The sequence below is a fragment of the Zalophus californianus genome, chromosome 4, assembly GCF_009762305.2.
Source record: "Zalophus californianus isolate mZalCal1 chromosome 4, mZalCal1.pri.v2, whole genome shotgun sequence".
In the NCBI taxonomy this organism is placed as follows: Eukaryota; Metazoa; Chordata; class Mammalia; order Carnivora; family Otariidae; genus Zalophus; species Zalophus californianus.
In genome coordinates, this window is record NC_045598.1 from 174325376 (window position 1) to 174341889 (window position 16514).

At 44.6% G+C, this 16514-nt stretch overlaps 1 protein-coding gene across 1 annotated transcript in view; it reads right to left on the reverse strand.

The window, feature by feature from the left end:
- Positions 1-7054: 7054 nt before the first annotated feature.
- FBXO32 (F-box protein 32) overlaps positions 7055-16514 on the reverse strand; it is a 32900-nt gene continuing 23440 nt past the window's right edge. Inside the window, exons 7-9 of the mRNA XM_027582472.2 lie at positions 12453-12635; positions 11327-11470; positions 7055-10853 (exon numbers count right to left, since the gene is read on the reverse strand). Of these exons, the coding sequence (XP_027438273.1) occupies positions 10764-10853; positions 11327-11470; positions 12453-12635 (417 nt within the window). The 3' untranslated portion in view covers positions 7055-10763. The remainder of the gene's footprint in view (positions 10854-11326; positions 11471-12452; positions 12636-16514) is intronic.

Below are 16514 nucleotides of genomic sequence, written 5' to 3' on the forward strand. Positions count from 1 at the left end.
ATGTCAAGGTTAAGCCGTCTGTCTGATATAAGAAGGAGGAGGCAGGACAGAGTTGGAACGCAGGCAGATTGACTTCAGATTCTTTGCTCTTGATCACTATGCTAGGCTACCTCTCTGAAGGAAGTAGGGGCTTCCTGGAATAATTTTGAAATTAAGACAAAACTATCACCTCACACCTGCCAGAATGGCTAAAATCAATAACACAAGAAACAATGGGTGTTGGTGGTAAGGATGTGGAGAGAGGGGAACCCCTGCGCATTATTGGTGGGAATGCAAAGTGGTGCAGCACTGTGGAAAACAGTATGGAGTTTCCTCAGAAAGTTAAAAAGAGAACTACCTTATGATCCAGCAATCACACTAGTAGGTATATTTCAAAGAACCCAAAAACACTAATTCAGGGGGATACATGCACCTGATGTTCATAGCAGCATTATCTACAGTAGCCAAATTATGGAAAGAGCCCAGGTGTCCATTGGCTGATGAATAAAGAAGATATGGTCTGTATATACAATGGAATATTGGTAATAAAAAGAATGAAATCTTAGCATTTGCAATGACATGGATGGAGCTAGAGGGTATTATGCTAAATGAAATAAGTAAGAGAAAGACAAATACCATATGATTTCACTCATATGTGGAATTTAAGAAACCAAACAAACAAGTAAAGGGAAAAAAGGGAGAGAGAGAGAGAGAGAGAGCGAGGCAAACTAAGAAACAGACTCTTAACTCCAGAGAACAAACTGAGGGTGACCCGAGGGGAGGTGAGTCGGGGGATGGGTGAAACAGGTGATGCGGATTAAGGAGGGCACCTGTCGTGGGGAGCACCGGGGATGTATGGAAGTGTTGGATCACTACATTGTACCCTGAAACTAATATTACACTGTATGTTAACTAACTGGAATTTAAATAAAAACTAGAGAAAAAACATAGCTGACAGGTCAATTGGGTGCTAGCGGATATAGAAAGGCTCACATTGCTTTCACACGCACACAAAAAGAAAGAACTAAATATAATTAAAACAATTGAATGCCAGTTTAAAACGTACAAAGAAAGGGGAGCCAACTCATTTTTATGTGGGGTAAGAGCGACTATTTTGCTGCATTTTCTAGCATCTGCCAAATATGATTTCTCAGGATGTGGTAGCTGGCTGACAGCCCCTTAGAGCCACTAGATTCCGCTCTTTCTCTGGGTTTTCTCCCTTTCCCTCCTGCCCTCTGAAGGCTTCCTGCAGGCTTTCCTTCCCCTTGTTCTCTTTCTAGGAGCTTGTACTAGTCAGGGTTCTCCAGAGAAACAGAACCAATCGGAGGCATTTCTCTCTCTTGCTCTGTCTTTCCCTCTCTCTCTCTCTAGATATACATAGTCTCTCTTTATCTGTCATCTGTCTATCTATCATCTATTCATCTATCTATTTATCTATCTATCTATCTATAAGGAACTGGCTCACACAGGTGTGGAGCGGGCAAGTCTATAATTTGTAAGGAAGACTGGGGGCGCCTGGGTGGCTCAGTTGGTTAAGCGTCTGCCTTCGGCTCAGGTCATGATCTCGAGGTCCTGGGATCGAGCCCCACGTCAGACTTCCTGCTCATCGGGGAGTGCTTCTCTCTCTCCCTCTGCCCCCTGCTCATGCTCTCTCTCTCTCTCTGTCTTGCTCTCTCTCTCTCTCTCTCAAATAAATAAATAAAATCTTAAAAAAAAATTTATAAGGAAGGCTGACAGACTGGACACCCAGAGAAGAGCTGATGTTGCAGTCTTGTGCCCAAAGGCAGTCTGGAGGAAGAATTCCTTCTTTCTGGGGGCACATCAGCCTTTTCCTCTGAAGACCTTCAACAATTGGCTAAGGCCCATCCACTTACCGAGGCTAATCTGTTCTCTCTACTGATTTAAATGTTAATCAGATCTAGAAACTACCTTCGCAGCAACGTCTGCATTGGTGTTTGACCTAACAAATGGGTACCATGGGTTAGCCAAGTTGGCTCAGAATTGATCATCACAGAGTTCATTGAAAGGACCTGGGGTTCACTGAGCTTTTGTTAATTTTTGAGAACCACGACAAGGCTCAGGCCCTGGGTCCCCAGGGAACACAGAGCGCTTCTTCAGTTCCCTTCAGAAGGGAAACCTGCCCAACCGTCAGTGTTTTGTTTTGTCTTTTTCAAGAAACCTACTGACAGCACCAAACAGGCTTGGGTGGTGAGTCTTGGTCTCTGGGTTTTAAGCCACAGTCCCTGGCTTCCAGATTCCAGAGGAGCCTTTGTTTATACCGATTCAGGAAGAGTATGTTGTGGGCTTGTCTTTTCCCACATTCTTCCTTTTCACAAGCGTGAACTCAGCCCTTCCTCTCTGAATTCCTCTGGTACTTTGTACCTCAGTCAGGGTACTTGGAGCTGAGGATCTTGTGTGGTAGTTGATGTACCTTCTCTTGCGCCTCCCAGCCCCGCTGACCAGATCTATGCAAGTTCTTGAAGGCAGGGGTTGGGCTCACACTTCTGAATGACTGCCCCCTGCCAGGACACCGCTGCTTTGTAAACATGGCTTCCTGGGGAAGACTTCAAAACGCTGATCCTCTGTCTCACCGGGCTAAGTTCAAGGTGTTGGCAGGGCTGCATGCCTTTCTGCAGGCTCTGGGGGAGAATCGTTTCCTTGCCTTTTCCTGATTATACATGGTGCTCTCCTTCCTTGGCTCATGGCCCGCTTTCTCCCTCTTCAAGGCCAGCAAGGGCGGGAGGGCCTGTTGTCCATGACATCACTCTGTCCTCTCGTGCCTTTCTCTTCCACTTTTAAGGACCCTTGTGACTGGGCTCACTCAGGTAGTCGGGAGTAATCTCCATCTCAAAGCACTTAACTTAATCACACCTGCAAAGTCTCCCTTGCCACGTAACACAGTCGCAGGATCTGGGGATTAGAATGTGAACATCTTTGGAGAGTCATTATTCTGCCTACTGTAGTAGCCTTATGATTTCCACTTAAAATAAGTAATTAGCGTAAGATATGATTTTAAATGGAAAGGTATAATAATTTTACTCATAACAGTGCTAGAGTTTTTGAGATATATTTATGCTTAATTTATTAAACTTGTAAGTTATTAATTTACCTGGGAATGTTTTGTTTATTAGGGTTGATGCTTACCTGAGCAGGTATTTGAAGTGCTTATAAAAAAAAAAAGCAGATGTGTTAGATTTATAATTGTAGCTTTAACATGTTTAAAGGAATTTTCTTTTTTTAAAGATTTATTTATTTGAGAGAGAGAGAAGAGAGTGAGCATGGGGAGGGGCAGAGGGAGAGAGAAACTTTTGCAGACTCCTAGCTGAGCTCAGAGCCCCATGCCAGGACTCGATCTCACAACCCCAAGATCATGCATGACCTGAGTCAAAACCAAGAGTCGAACACTTAACCGATTGCACCACCCAGGGGTTCCAAGGAATTTTCATTAAGTGTACAAAAGGGATTTTTTTTTTTAAAGATTTTATTTATTTATTTGACAGAGAGACACACAGCGAGAGAGGGAACACAAGCAGGGGGAGTGGGAGAGGGAGAAGCAGGCTTCCCGCCGAGCAGGGAGCCCGATGCGGGGCTCGATGCCAGGACCCTGGGATCCTGACCTGAGCCCAAGGCAGACGCTCAACGACTGAGCCACCCAGGTGCCCCAAAAGGGATTTGTTTTTTAAAGAGACTTTAGTCTGTTCAATTTGAGCTTATTAAACAGCACTAGACTTGTAAAGATGTAGTTGAACTTAAACTTTAATTAAACTCGGTCTTCACATTTGTTACTTTTTCAACTACCATTAATTTTTAACCAAGAAGCTATAAATAGTTCTGTCTATGCCCATAAACTCACACTGATTCTTATTCGAGTGGAGGGTAAGCATGTGATCAGTGAGACTTTCAAAAGCATTTTGTGAATGTCTGGTGTGTGTTATTTAAAAAAATTTTTTTTTATTAACGGATAATGTATTATTTGTTTCAGGGGTACAGGTCTGTGATTCATCAGTCTTACACAATTCACAGCGCTCACCATAGCACATACCCTCCCCAATGCCCATCACCCAGCCACCCCATCCCTCCCACCCCCCTCCACTCCAGTAACCCTCAGTTTGTTTCCCGAGATTAAGAGTCTCTTACGGTTTGTGTGTGTTATTAATTCATTTAGCCCCAGCACTGTGCTGGGTACGATGACACAACCCCAAATCAGAATACAGTCTAGATGCAGGAAAGTGTTATGGGAGGTGAGATTTACTCAGTCGGAGGAGGCTTTAGGGATGAGCTGGTCATAAGGAGCCATAGGTGCTTACCAGACAGAGGCAGGGGAAGAATATTCTAGGTAGATAGAGCAGCCTGAGCAAAGAATGCATGGGATATTTAGTGAGTGTTGAGCTTTTGTGTTCCTGGTGGAAATTAAAAAAAAAAAAAATCTGATTACTCCAATGTGCCTTTTATGTCTTTTTTTGATGGAGAGTTAGTGGCAGGATCAGGGTACATTCCAGAGTAAATGTATTAATTCAGCTACCATGTCGGTCACCTGAGCACATCACACCTAACTAGAGATGCAGAGCAATGTTGCTTGGGGAATCATGATTGTTAACATTTATGGAACATGTGTGGTGTGCCTGGTTCCATGCCTTTTTACTCACATTAGTTCGCTTAGCCCTCACAACCATAAGTAATGGATTTATTATCACCATTTTGGAGTCTAGGAAATTGAGACCTAGCGGAATTAAGGGGACAAAGGTCACAGCGTAGTAAGTGGCAGGACCATGATCTGAACCTTGCTCAAGCCATTCCCTCTTTCTGGAATGCTCAAGACCTCACTTTTCTGCGGCAGGCTCTTTCTTACATATTGGGTCTCAGCCTCACTATCTTTTGTTGGAGAGACCCACTGCTCAGCCTGTCATCAGCAGGTTCCCTTGTTATTCTGCATCCCAGACCCTTGTTTATTCTTACCATAGCACTTATTATGAATTAAATGTTTTCCTACTTGCTTTGTTTGTCTTTGTTTTTCCTACTAGAATCTAAATTCCATAGAGGCAGGCATTCTGTCTTGTTCACTATCCTATTCCCAGCGCCTTGCACAGTGTATAATAGCTGTTCAGTAAATGTCTGTTGATGAATAAATTGATACTGATTTCACAGCTCATTGTTCCCTAATCATTCTAGTATACATACAGTAAGTGGACCTGTCCCATTTGAGCATAGTGCTGTGTTATTGACTGAGTTTGGCACTCAGCAGCCAGCTTATTTTTCTACATGTTCCTAGAAATTTTATTAACAATGATAAGTTTCTGGGACAAGGAATCTAAGCCTCACGAGGCAAAAGATAAACATACTCAGTATGCTAAAAAGCCAACTTGAATTGGCACACACCAAAAATGCACCCGGGTGTTGTTGGAAAAACATTTATTGCAATTCAGTGTCAAAAAATTTTTACAAAAATATGCCACCGTCTGGTACAAACAACTATAAAAAATCAATTCATCATGCAAGGAAAGTGTGCAAATAATTTATACAGAAGGACTTAGCTCACACAGTATTAAATAAACATCTTTGCATGTAATGAGACTAACCTTGTACTTTTAGTTACATGTTCAATCCCCTATAGCATTTTTTATTAAAAGGAGTAAAGCTTCCAAACTTAGGACATGGACTTTAATATACACCCCCTCTAGCCAGGGTTATTGGCACTTGGTAGAATAAAGATGGTGCCAAGAGCTCTCAAGCGTAGAGCAATCCTTGGAGCCTTCTGTTTAACAGACTTGTGCGTCGTTAATTAAACAAACATTGCTATACTCAAAGACAGAAAAACTCCAGAAGTAATGTAGCAGATGGAGTTTTAAGAAGTTCAGAGATTTGGAGCAGCCATCCATTTTTGGACAAATGGAGCAGGGCCTGAATTTTGGGAGATTTCTCAGGAAGCTTTGTTTGCTGAGTTCAGGGACACTTTGAAAAATGTCCAGCAGACAAAGTCACAAATATCCGTGGTCCCTCGCTCCTTGCTGCCTATATTTATATTATTATAAAATAATCCATCTTTGCTTAGTGAAGATGACGTTTAGCAGAGAGTGGGAGGATTCTCTCCCCCCACCTCCCCCCGCCCCCTTTGGGATAGAAACTCACCAGACCTTATGGCAGGTGCTGGAGGGTGGGGAGATGAAGGGTATGGATTAAATGTACTTCTTCCTCTGAGAGGAAATACCTGCTTGGTTACCATCAGAACCTCGGTTTCTAGAAAGCAAGCTGGCTGCTCAGCCATTATCTAGACCACTTTTGTAATTAAAATTTAAGTACTGAGGGAAAAGTGAGTTTGTCAAAACGCGCTGCTTGCTCTATGGTGAGCAGGTTGTACTCATAGAATGCTATACTCTCACAACAGGGTCAGAGGTTCGTAAAAATGTTAAGTGGCTCCGGGGAGAAATGTTAACTTCTCCGGAGAACCGGGGACTTAAAATACTTGGAAATGATAATGCCTGGATGCCTAACACTGGACCTTCATGCTTGCCTTCCACAGTGAAGGTGTTGAGAACAGTCGGGTCAGGTGTCACGTGTCTCCAGACAATATGGACAGATGCTGGGTAGGGGGCACAGAGTCAAGGCCTCAGAAAGTCCTGGGTTCATACTCAGGTCTACCACTGAGGACCAGATGGGCTCAGACATGTCCCCTGAATATTCTGGACCCCCCACCTCATGTTGAAAGGCAGAAGGAATGCCTGACTCCACCATCTTCAACTTCCCTTCCAGCACCAAAGTCTGGGATGGGAGTTTCCTTCCTTCGGGAAACCACGAGGGTTCACTCTCTTTAACAAACAGAGAAGAAAGCATCTAAAGAAAATGTGGAGTTTAAAGGAATTATGATCTTGTTTACTGAAGACATCAGAGCCCAAGATATATCAAAGAGCCATGTCTTTGCATTTGTCTAGAGGTTCGGGGTGTTTCTGAAGTCTGTTTAAACACTAATAGGATTTTAGGCCAGGATCCAGTCAGAAGGATGGTTCACAGACTCAGATAGTTGGAAATAGATTAAAAAAAAAAAAAAAAACAACAAAAAACACCCAGATGTCCACATAGAAAATGTTGATATAGTTTAGTTAAAAAAAAATTCACACATAAAATTACAGTTAAAAAAATTCACACACATAAAATAGAGTGCATAGCAAAACATTATTGCCCTATAGCCTGGCAGAAAACTATAAACGCAGGTGCGTATTTTATGATAAATATTCAATGCTACAAACGATATACAGTTGAACATGTCTTGAAATGATTGACCTTGCAAATCACACCACTTGCTTAGACAAATGAAATTCTAAGCTCCCTCTCTTCTCCCACATAGAAACAACAGAAAAAAGGAGCCTGTGTTAAATTGTAAGCTCCTCATGAAAAACACTTTTCGAATCCACAGAGAATCATGACAATAACACCATACCTGCTGGTGACCTTCCTTCACCATCACCCAGTAAAGCCCACTGTTGTACCGAGTGTTTTGCAGTATCAACCCAGCCCACCTGCAATTATCTCCTCTAGGCCACTTCAGTATAAAATTGATCATCACTAAACAAATGTCATCTCACGGCTGACACCCTGGGGATGTTTTTTGTGGTTTTGCCAGTCGCCCTCCGATGCTACTGATCCATCTACTCAAAGTAATAGCATCAAGTAATCATGCCCTCTACTTGAAGATGTCATTGGACTTTTCTCTGGATCTTGCTGTGAGGTGAGCACTCACATAGTCTTTCCCCAAATGTTGTGCCTTACTCTCAAGAGACTCCGGGCTCGTTGATCATACACCTTGACGTTGGACCAGATCATACCTAACATCCCTGTGGACTTGTGCTCACTCACACTGCCCTGGGCGCCCTCCTTCCTTCTCTGGAAGTCCAAATTACTTCCTAGTTGACAGGGCGTTAAATTCTATGTTACGGGGGCAGGGGTGGTTAGGTAGGTACAGCAATGAGAGGGGAGCCTTTTATCTCTTCCAGCACTTTCCATTGTCCTGTCTCCCTGGCTTTTAGACCAGCAGTTTTGAGACAGGGATCCTTTGTTTTTGTTTTTTAGGTTAGGTTGTCCCTAGAGGGTTTGCCAATAGAAATTCTAAAGACGATTAGTACCCAGGGAACGAGAATTTTCTTTTTCACTGGCTTTACTTATATGTGAGGCTCTGGCCATGCTTAATAGCTGCCACGTGGCACCAACACAGATGCTCTCACCCGCCATGTTCTTCTCCATTGCCTTCACACAAACCACAGCATCAAAGATAGGCCATTTCTATTTCTTCCCCCATCCCTCTCCACCTGCGATTTCCTTTCTTTGTCTCCTCTTCCAATGAAAGAGAACCACAAATGTTGGTTTCTTCTTTTTCCTTAAAAATCTTCCTCAAAAATTTTCCTCGACTCTGTCACCACATCACCTCCAAAAATGCCAACAGAGATGGGGAGAGCCCAGAGGCACCATCAAGGGAAACAACTCAGAAAACCATCACCCTACCACTTGCGGTAGGAGTCATCTTGCACAGATGCGCCTCGCTGCCTGGGGTCTGACAGGCAGTCGCAGGCACTGTGGATAGTCCAAAGGAGACTGGTTTGCCAACTTTGTGCTGATGACCTAAAGCAGGCAACATTTCTGGGACTGCACACCCGAGGGTGCCTGGGAGTTCCCACCTTCCTGATGGGCATGAAGAGGCAGAGGTCACGAGTTGATGGACAGATGTGGAAGGCCACGAACACCTACACCTAAAAACGTCAGAGTCAAAGGTTCCAGAGATCTCAGAGTAACAATCAACCCAGCTCCGCCCCCCATTTTTCAGGAAGCAGAGACATTTAAGAGAAGTTGTCTGAATTCTGGAAGCGCTTTTTTATTCCACCATCTAGGTCCTGCATTCCTCAGTGTGACTTTGACTCAGGGGGGAGGGGAGAGCAAAAAAACCCATTTGGTATTACAGGGGCTCCGGAAGCTCAACCTTACCCAACAAGATCTTATTCTTTAATGTTTAATTCTTCTCAGTGGGGAGAATTTAAATGCAATTTACTTTTTCTTCTGATGGGCGTGGGGGTAGTGAAAATAAACATGGAGACACCCTGGTGCGTAGGCCCAGTGAGGAGGGTTGATGGAGAGTTGACTTCTCTTCAGCATGCTGATACGGGGGCTGTGCACTGAGGGGAGGGCAGGAAGGGGCTCTGCATCACTGGCTGGCACCTGGCCTTGTTTCTGTACATGCTTACCCACCTTTCCCCTCCACAGGTCACCCCAAGGTTCAACCCCTAAGGATACACTGTTCTCCACTGTGAATGTGAGCAAGTTCCTATTTCTGCTTCACTTATTTGCCAAGGGCATGGCAGGGTGGCAACTTTATTTGCAAAAGAAGAAAAGCAGCACAAAGCAAATACAACTGCCAAAATATGTACATTGTTGTAGAAAAGCAAAGTTCTATAAAAAGTAAAAAACAAAAACATCCCCTACCCCATCCCAGGAATATTTGACAATGACCTCATTAAGTCCTGAGATTTCCTTTCTTCCACACAGTTACCTGTGATATTTGCCTAGCAAGATCCCCAGGGGTATGGAGCAAGTTTAGGGATGAACTCACAGTACTTCTGTTCCCTATGTGATTGGAACTCCAGGCTTTATCTCGTCATCCTCGCAAGAAATCCTCGCTTAGGCTGAGTAAATTTTGATGTTGGACATAAAGAAAAGAAAGCTCCTCAGCCCATCACCTGCCCTGGGGGACAGCCCCTAGTAAAACGTTTAACTGATATGTAAAACCTGTTTTACAAGACTTTATCAGCACTCTGGCTTCGACCAGTCCACAGATTACACTTATCTGTGAAGATATTCTGGGAAGCCCAGACAAGCCGAGAAGTTAAACAGGAATAAGAAAGTCTTCACAGCTTTTGGGTGACTCATTCCATCTTTTCTGTGGTAGGACTTCCTCTGGGACTGTTTTTAATAGGCCTTACGTTGCCCCAGATGAGCTATATCACAGCTATAACATGAAAGGGGAAAAAAAAGGCATATGTGCTGTGGAGTTATTCTAGAAAAGAGGCCACTCCGAAGAGTGCCTATTCATCTAAAAAGGAAGTCTGCAACATGATGAGGATTGCCTCCAGGATCCCTTCCTATTGAAACCACTTTCATGTGACGAAAAACCAAGAAAAACAGACACTGCCTACTGGACAATGCACTTTGGCGGAGGGAGCACTGCATACTTTCCGAGGTAGACTATTGTGTGATATATTTGCAAGATAAGGCCCTATGCCCTCGCGGGTTTAAGATGGGTGGTGCTTCCTTTGCCTTTTTAAAACAACCTCCCCTCCCCCCAATCAAAACCAAAGCGCAGGGATTTCGCATTATGTTGTCGTCTTCTCTTTCTTTAAGCAAATTTTCACATTGTAAACAGAGTGTTCTATCTTGTATTCGACTTCTGCCCTTTTCTTCCACATCCCTAGGGAACTACCAAGGAGTCTCAGTGAACATGAGGAGAATTCCATTTTCACCGATGAAACTGAATTCCTGCCCTTACAGTCTTGCCGGCAAATAGTTAGAAAAAAGTTTATTTACAGTATTTCCGTTTTTCCATACCAGTTCTAATGAGAAGTCCGTATTCTTCAGCTCCCTGCCGGCACCTGCATCTCCCCTTCCAATGTCCTCTCAGTGACTTAGCTCAGAAGTTTTGAGCCAACGTTTCAAATGTACACTATTTACAAATGAACTGTCCAAGCTCTGTATTCCCAGCCGTCTGATCAGCTGGGAAGCCCTTCAGAAGTGTTGTCCTGTGCTGGGATTCAGAACTTGAACAAGTTGATAAAGTCCTGGGGTGAAAGGGAAACGGAGCAGCCCTCTGGGTTATTGGCTGTGCACGGGTGGTCAGTGCCCTGGAAAGGAACATCATGGTTTTAGGTTTGAGTTCTCAGAAGCATCTCGTTGGCTGGGCCCAACCTCAAAACAACATTCCTCTGTCAAGAATGCCGTAAGTTCTGCAAAAACTAAAGAGCTGTGTGTGTGTGTGTGTGTGTGCATGCGCACCCATACCCAAAGAGAATGGGAGAATTTGCAGGTGGGTGGGATGTACCACAAAAAAAAAAAAAAAAAAAAATATATATATATATATATATATATATATATATGTACACACACACACACACACACACAAATAGGAGTGGAGGAAATTAAGGACTCTCAAAGTTTTTCTCCCCAGGGACTGAATCAGTGTCTCCTACACCTTCCTTCAGCTGCAGTAGGGAAGTGCAGGAAAGAAGTAGGAAGGGCTTTCACATGGCAATGTTGGTGCCTTTAGCTCTTAGGGGCTGGGCTAGGGGGTCTGTGGCAGCCACCTCGAGACACATACCTTCCAGGAAAGAATGTGACAGTGTCTGCAAAGCTGAAGGGTGTCTCCGTACTGCTCTTTCCGTGGGTAACATCGCACAAGTTTAAAATACATCTTCTTCCAATCCAGCTGTCCTTTGTCGGACAAAATTAATCGCTTGCGGATCTGAATTGCAAACGAATACAAATAACTGCAAACGACTGCAGGAGGGTTCGTCAAGAAGATAGTTTGTGGTTTTGTGCTTCTGAAAAGTTCTGTTCCCACCCTCTCCTTCCCCCTTGTTCATCTGTGCCCTGCACTTACCAGGGAAAAAACTGCTAAGATAGAAAGAAGGTCCTTCTGAGCTCTACCCAGTGAAACGGTAGCTTTTACCAGTCTTTAAAAGAAACAGGGGGGCTGGTGACATCTTACTAGTGACCTCTACTAAATTGTATTTGGATGGTCCTTTAAGGTTTAGGTGATTTCAATAAACACCTTCAATCTTTTCTTTGCTGTAGACTTGAGTGATTATTTCCAGGGAGATGCAGTCCCTGCTTGGCACCGTGGCTCTATTTTATATCTGAATATTAGTGGCTTCATGAACAGAACTTGTTGAACTCACACGTCTATATAAAGAGGGTGGAAAAAAACGTCTGGGGCAGCACGAGGAGGGGAAACAGGCCTAGAGCTGGTGTCTGAAGCCCCCAGTTCAGATTCATATTCAAGGCCAGTTTCCTTCCCTTGAGAGCCATTTCCCTAGTTTGTGGACTGAATCCCCTCATCTGTTTAAAGTGAGCATCAAGATACCTACCCCACCCTGGGTGGTTAGACTAAAATGAAACATACCTATAAAAGTTCTTACCTGTAAACTATAAAGATAAGTTGCTTTTGTAAGTTACTCTGTCATAGCAGAGGAGGCCAGGTGTTGCTTTATGAACTTTTTAAAGCAAGTTGTGAAGTGTGCATATAGGTTAAGAATGTAAGTTGTTTTTTCCATTAGAATCACATGCATTATTTAGAAACTCCTCGTATTGTTGCTCTCTAGTCAGCCGGGAGGCCCCATGGAGGGTGGGCTCCCATGCCTCGAGCTCAGGAAGAATGCCAAGGAAGTTTGAGGCTGGGGGACAGAGAAGGGAGAGGAGGGACTGCCCGTGAGGGGCCCCCTGACCTGCCGCTCGGAGAAATGGTATTGGCAGAGCTTCTTCCAAAGCAGCCGGTCCTCGCTGAGCACGTGCAGGTCGGGGGCCACCTGGCCGAGGCTGACCAGGTCACGCCCGTCACTCAGCCTTTGCATGATGTTCAGTTGGAGGCACAAAGGCAGGTCGGTGAAGGTGAGGCCTTTGAAGGCAGGCTGTGGGGAGAAGGAAGACGTTAAGTTGCAGGTTGTGGGGGGTGGGCCGCAGATCACCGGGTGACACTCTCCGAGGATGCAGCTGTCCCCTTGTCCTCCACCCTCAAGCTGGTTGACTGATCCCAGATCCAAAGCTGCAATTCTCCCCACCCTGAGGGCAGAAACAGGACCCGCGGCTGAGGCCCACAGGAACAGCCTGGAACAGCTCCAGCTGAATGGTGCCAGAGGGACTTTCCTAAGTTTCACAAAGCCTTATACTTTTAACGGTTCTCCAAACAGCACATGTTGGATTCCTCTGCTCCACTCAGTGCAGTGACCAGATTCGCTACCTTCCTAAAGGGCCCCATGCCTTGAAAAACCCCCCAGACTGCCACCTGTGCAGGCTTTCCCATCACCCCTCCTGGCCATGGATCCCTCCAGGCGGGTTTTCTTGCCTGGGCCCCTGCTGTCCCCTCACCGCTCTGCCTGTCCAAATGATGCTCTTCTTCAGATCCAGCTTATACCCATTTTCCCTGAAAGGGAATTTCTTTTCTGTTTTGTGGGTACCCCAGGCATCTTCCTGGAATTCTATGAGCTCTTCTGGGGACTTTTTGAACCAGCCCCTTTTTGTTATGTAATGCAAACTGTTTCCAAAAGGAAGCTTGAATGGAACATTCCTGCTGGAACGTAAGCTCCATCGAGGCAGCACTTTTTGTCTTTTTTCATTGCTGTGTGCTTTTTTCATAGAAGAGTGCTTAGCATATAGTAGGTACCCAAAAAATACCCGAGGGATGACTGAAACCCTCATAATTAAGTAGGTAAAAAACAACAACAAAAAGACCCTGTGCTTGTTGTGTATATTTGTGTGTGTGTGCGCGTGCGTATGTGTCCTTTAGGAATGGCTGGTCCAGAAACTTTTGGCCTAAGTGCCCCCATCCGTTAGAACATCTCTATTCAAACCTAGGGCTCCATGGAATATTTAAAAAAAGTTATTTGTGGGTAATACATTGACAGTTAATCAGGAGCTGTTTCTGCTATAACCCTCAACTTGTATTTAATTGTTTAGTTTTATATTTATTATTTAAATTTTGATGGGCTCATGTTATCCCACCCACACCTAGATCCTTGAAGGTGGGGTCTAATTTCATATCCCTTGCAGACGAGCCCAGCACAAACAACCTCTTTTGAGGGCCTACTATGGCCTGGCACTGGGGCTGGAACGGGTTCATTAGGCTCGCAAGAGACTCAGAAACATAAGCAAATAATTATAGAACAATATGTTAAGTGCTATCAAGGAAGTAAGCACAGAGTGCTCTGGGAACCATCTGTACAGAGAAGGCCCTCACTAGTATTTACTGATAGCTCCTCGACAGCAATTGATGATGCCATTTGGGTAAGAAGTGAGCACAAATCACCTGCGACTGGGGTTCTTTGTTCTCATGCTAGATCTGGGTGAGCTCTTGATTTTGGACTACTGCCATTTTTAGCTTGGTGCTCTGTCACCTCTGGGGGTCACAGGAAAAAATATAGGATGAAGAAGCCCTTCCTTAGCTCAGGGGAAAATATCCTGTCAATGGATATCCTCAAATTTTTAGGGAACTACTCTGTTCAAGGCACATCAGAGCCCACACGCACAGGATTCCAGGGGGGATGCGTGGTTTCACCAATCCCCACCTGTGTCCCCTGCAGAGCAGGTCAGATGTATAGAGGGAAGTTGGGAAGAGGCATGGGGCCTTGGGAAGCCGGACTGTGGAGAAGAATGGGAGGTGGCATGGGAGGAACACGGGATGGAGAAGCAGTAGATCTGGATCCCAGGTGCCCTTGGGAACTCTGGGCCTCAGTTTCCCCATGTCCAAAGTGAATTGGCTTAGAAGACTCTCATGGTCCCTTCCAGCTCTAACAATCTCAGATTTGAATCAGCTTCAGCCTCTTAACTCATCAGAAGTGTCTATGACTTGACAGTTTAAATTGTTCAGGCTGCTGGGCTGAGTTTTCAATTGTTTGCAAAATTCAGGACTTTCGCTGGACCGCTGAAGGCTCTACACTTATTTGTCGTTTATCATCTGCTGCTGATCATATGAGCTAATAAAACTGCCATGAAACTTTCCTTTTGTTTCCAGCACTTCAAAGCATCTACTTTTTTGGTTAAAACTCCCAGGCCAATTATTACATGAACTCCTATTAAAGTCCACTTGGCAGAGTTCACGCTCAAATTTTCAAACCTGAACTTTTCCAAAATCCTTGCCCAGACCCCATGCTGAGCCCTTACTCCTGATAAATGGTTAACTGCTTGCATGCCGCCTTCTTTTTGAATATAAACATATAAAAGAACAATAAGTCAATCAAACATTTGGCTATAATCCTTCTATGGCTACCCTGCCCTCTCTCTGCTTCAAAACACAGCCTTACCCCAAACACTGCCTTACCCATAGTGATTCTATTTGACTTCTCCCTCTCCAAACCAGTTCTCTTCATTTTTCCCCCTTCATTCTTTATTCTAGTAATTATTTTTGCCAATAAAAATTGGCTCCATAAAATTAGATATGAAATTTTGAAGGAAAACAAGATCATATGCCGGGAAGCTACTGCTAGAACTTTGGCAAATAGAAAGCAATTACTGTAAATGTCACCTTAACATTTTTGTGGAATAACATACTTCTCTTTAGTCCAAACTGTTAAAAAGTAGGCTTTAGTATATGTGCTGCCGAAATATAGTCCAGACTGAAGTAATTAAGTCCTGTTTTTCTCTCTCTCTCTCGATCTTTCTTTCCTCTGGAGAGTTGGGCATTTGTGTGACAAGCTCTTTAGGGCTCCATGGGTTCCCATCACTGCTCTCAAAATAATGTGGCTCAGAGCGAGGAGGGCTGGGAAGGAGGGCAGCAGGGAGCAGAGTGCAGTGGGGAGAAGAGCAGCCTCTGCAGACAGGCCTGGGTTCAGTCCCCTGCATCTTACCTGCATTGAGGCACCAGCCACACTATTCTTTTTTTTTTTTTTTTTTTTTTTTTTTAAGATTTATTTATTTGAGAGAGAGTGAGCGAGCCCAGTGGGGAGGGGCAGAGGGAGAGGAAGAGAGAGAATCTCAAGCAGACTCTGCTGAGCGTGGAGCCCGATGCCGGGCTCGATCCCATGACCCTGAAATCATGACCTGAGCTGAAACTAAGAGTTGGATGCTCAACTGACTGAGCCATGCAGGTGCCCCCAGCCACACAATTCTTAACTACTCAGCCTGATTCTTCTCATTTATAAAATGAGGAAAAGCATTTCTTACAGTGTCGTTGGGCAGAGTGGACAAGATGATGCATAGAAGTACTTAGCATAGTGCCCAGTGGAAATCAGCTATTATAAAGACCTCACTCATAGTTATTCACTGGATGAGTTAATGAATACATGTGAAAGACTTAGAAGAGTGTCTGCCACAGAGTGAGCCCTTCGTAATAATAAGAGCTGACACATTTAAAGACTTACTACATGCCAGGCACTGTCCCAAGCACTTTCTATTGTGTTAGCTTATTAAATCTTACACCAGGGCTAGGAGATAGGCATTGTTACCCTTCATTCATCATTCATCTACAATTTATTGACCGCCTCTGCTCTGTGCAAGGCAGAGGGAACAGAGCAGGGGGCAAGATGGTGGTCTTTCTTTGTGGTGCTCGTAAGCCAGTGGATGGAGCTAGGGAAGTGGTATCACGTTGGAGATCATTTCAGATGGCAACAACTCCTCTGAGGAAGGCGAGATGAGAGTGTTTTCAGTGGACTGGACGGCCCGGGGAGGCAGGACCAAGCTTGGCATGGGCAGAGAAGGGCTTGGCCTGGCTGGAGTGCCAGGAGCAGAAGGGAGGGTGAGAGGAACTTCAGTGTTTGATCTGTCCTGCACGGGACTGCATTGGATGTAAAGGGTTT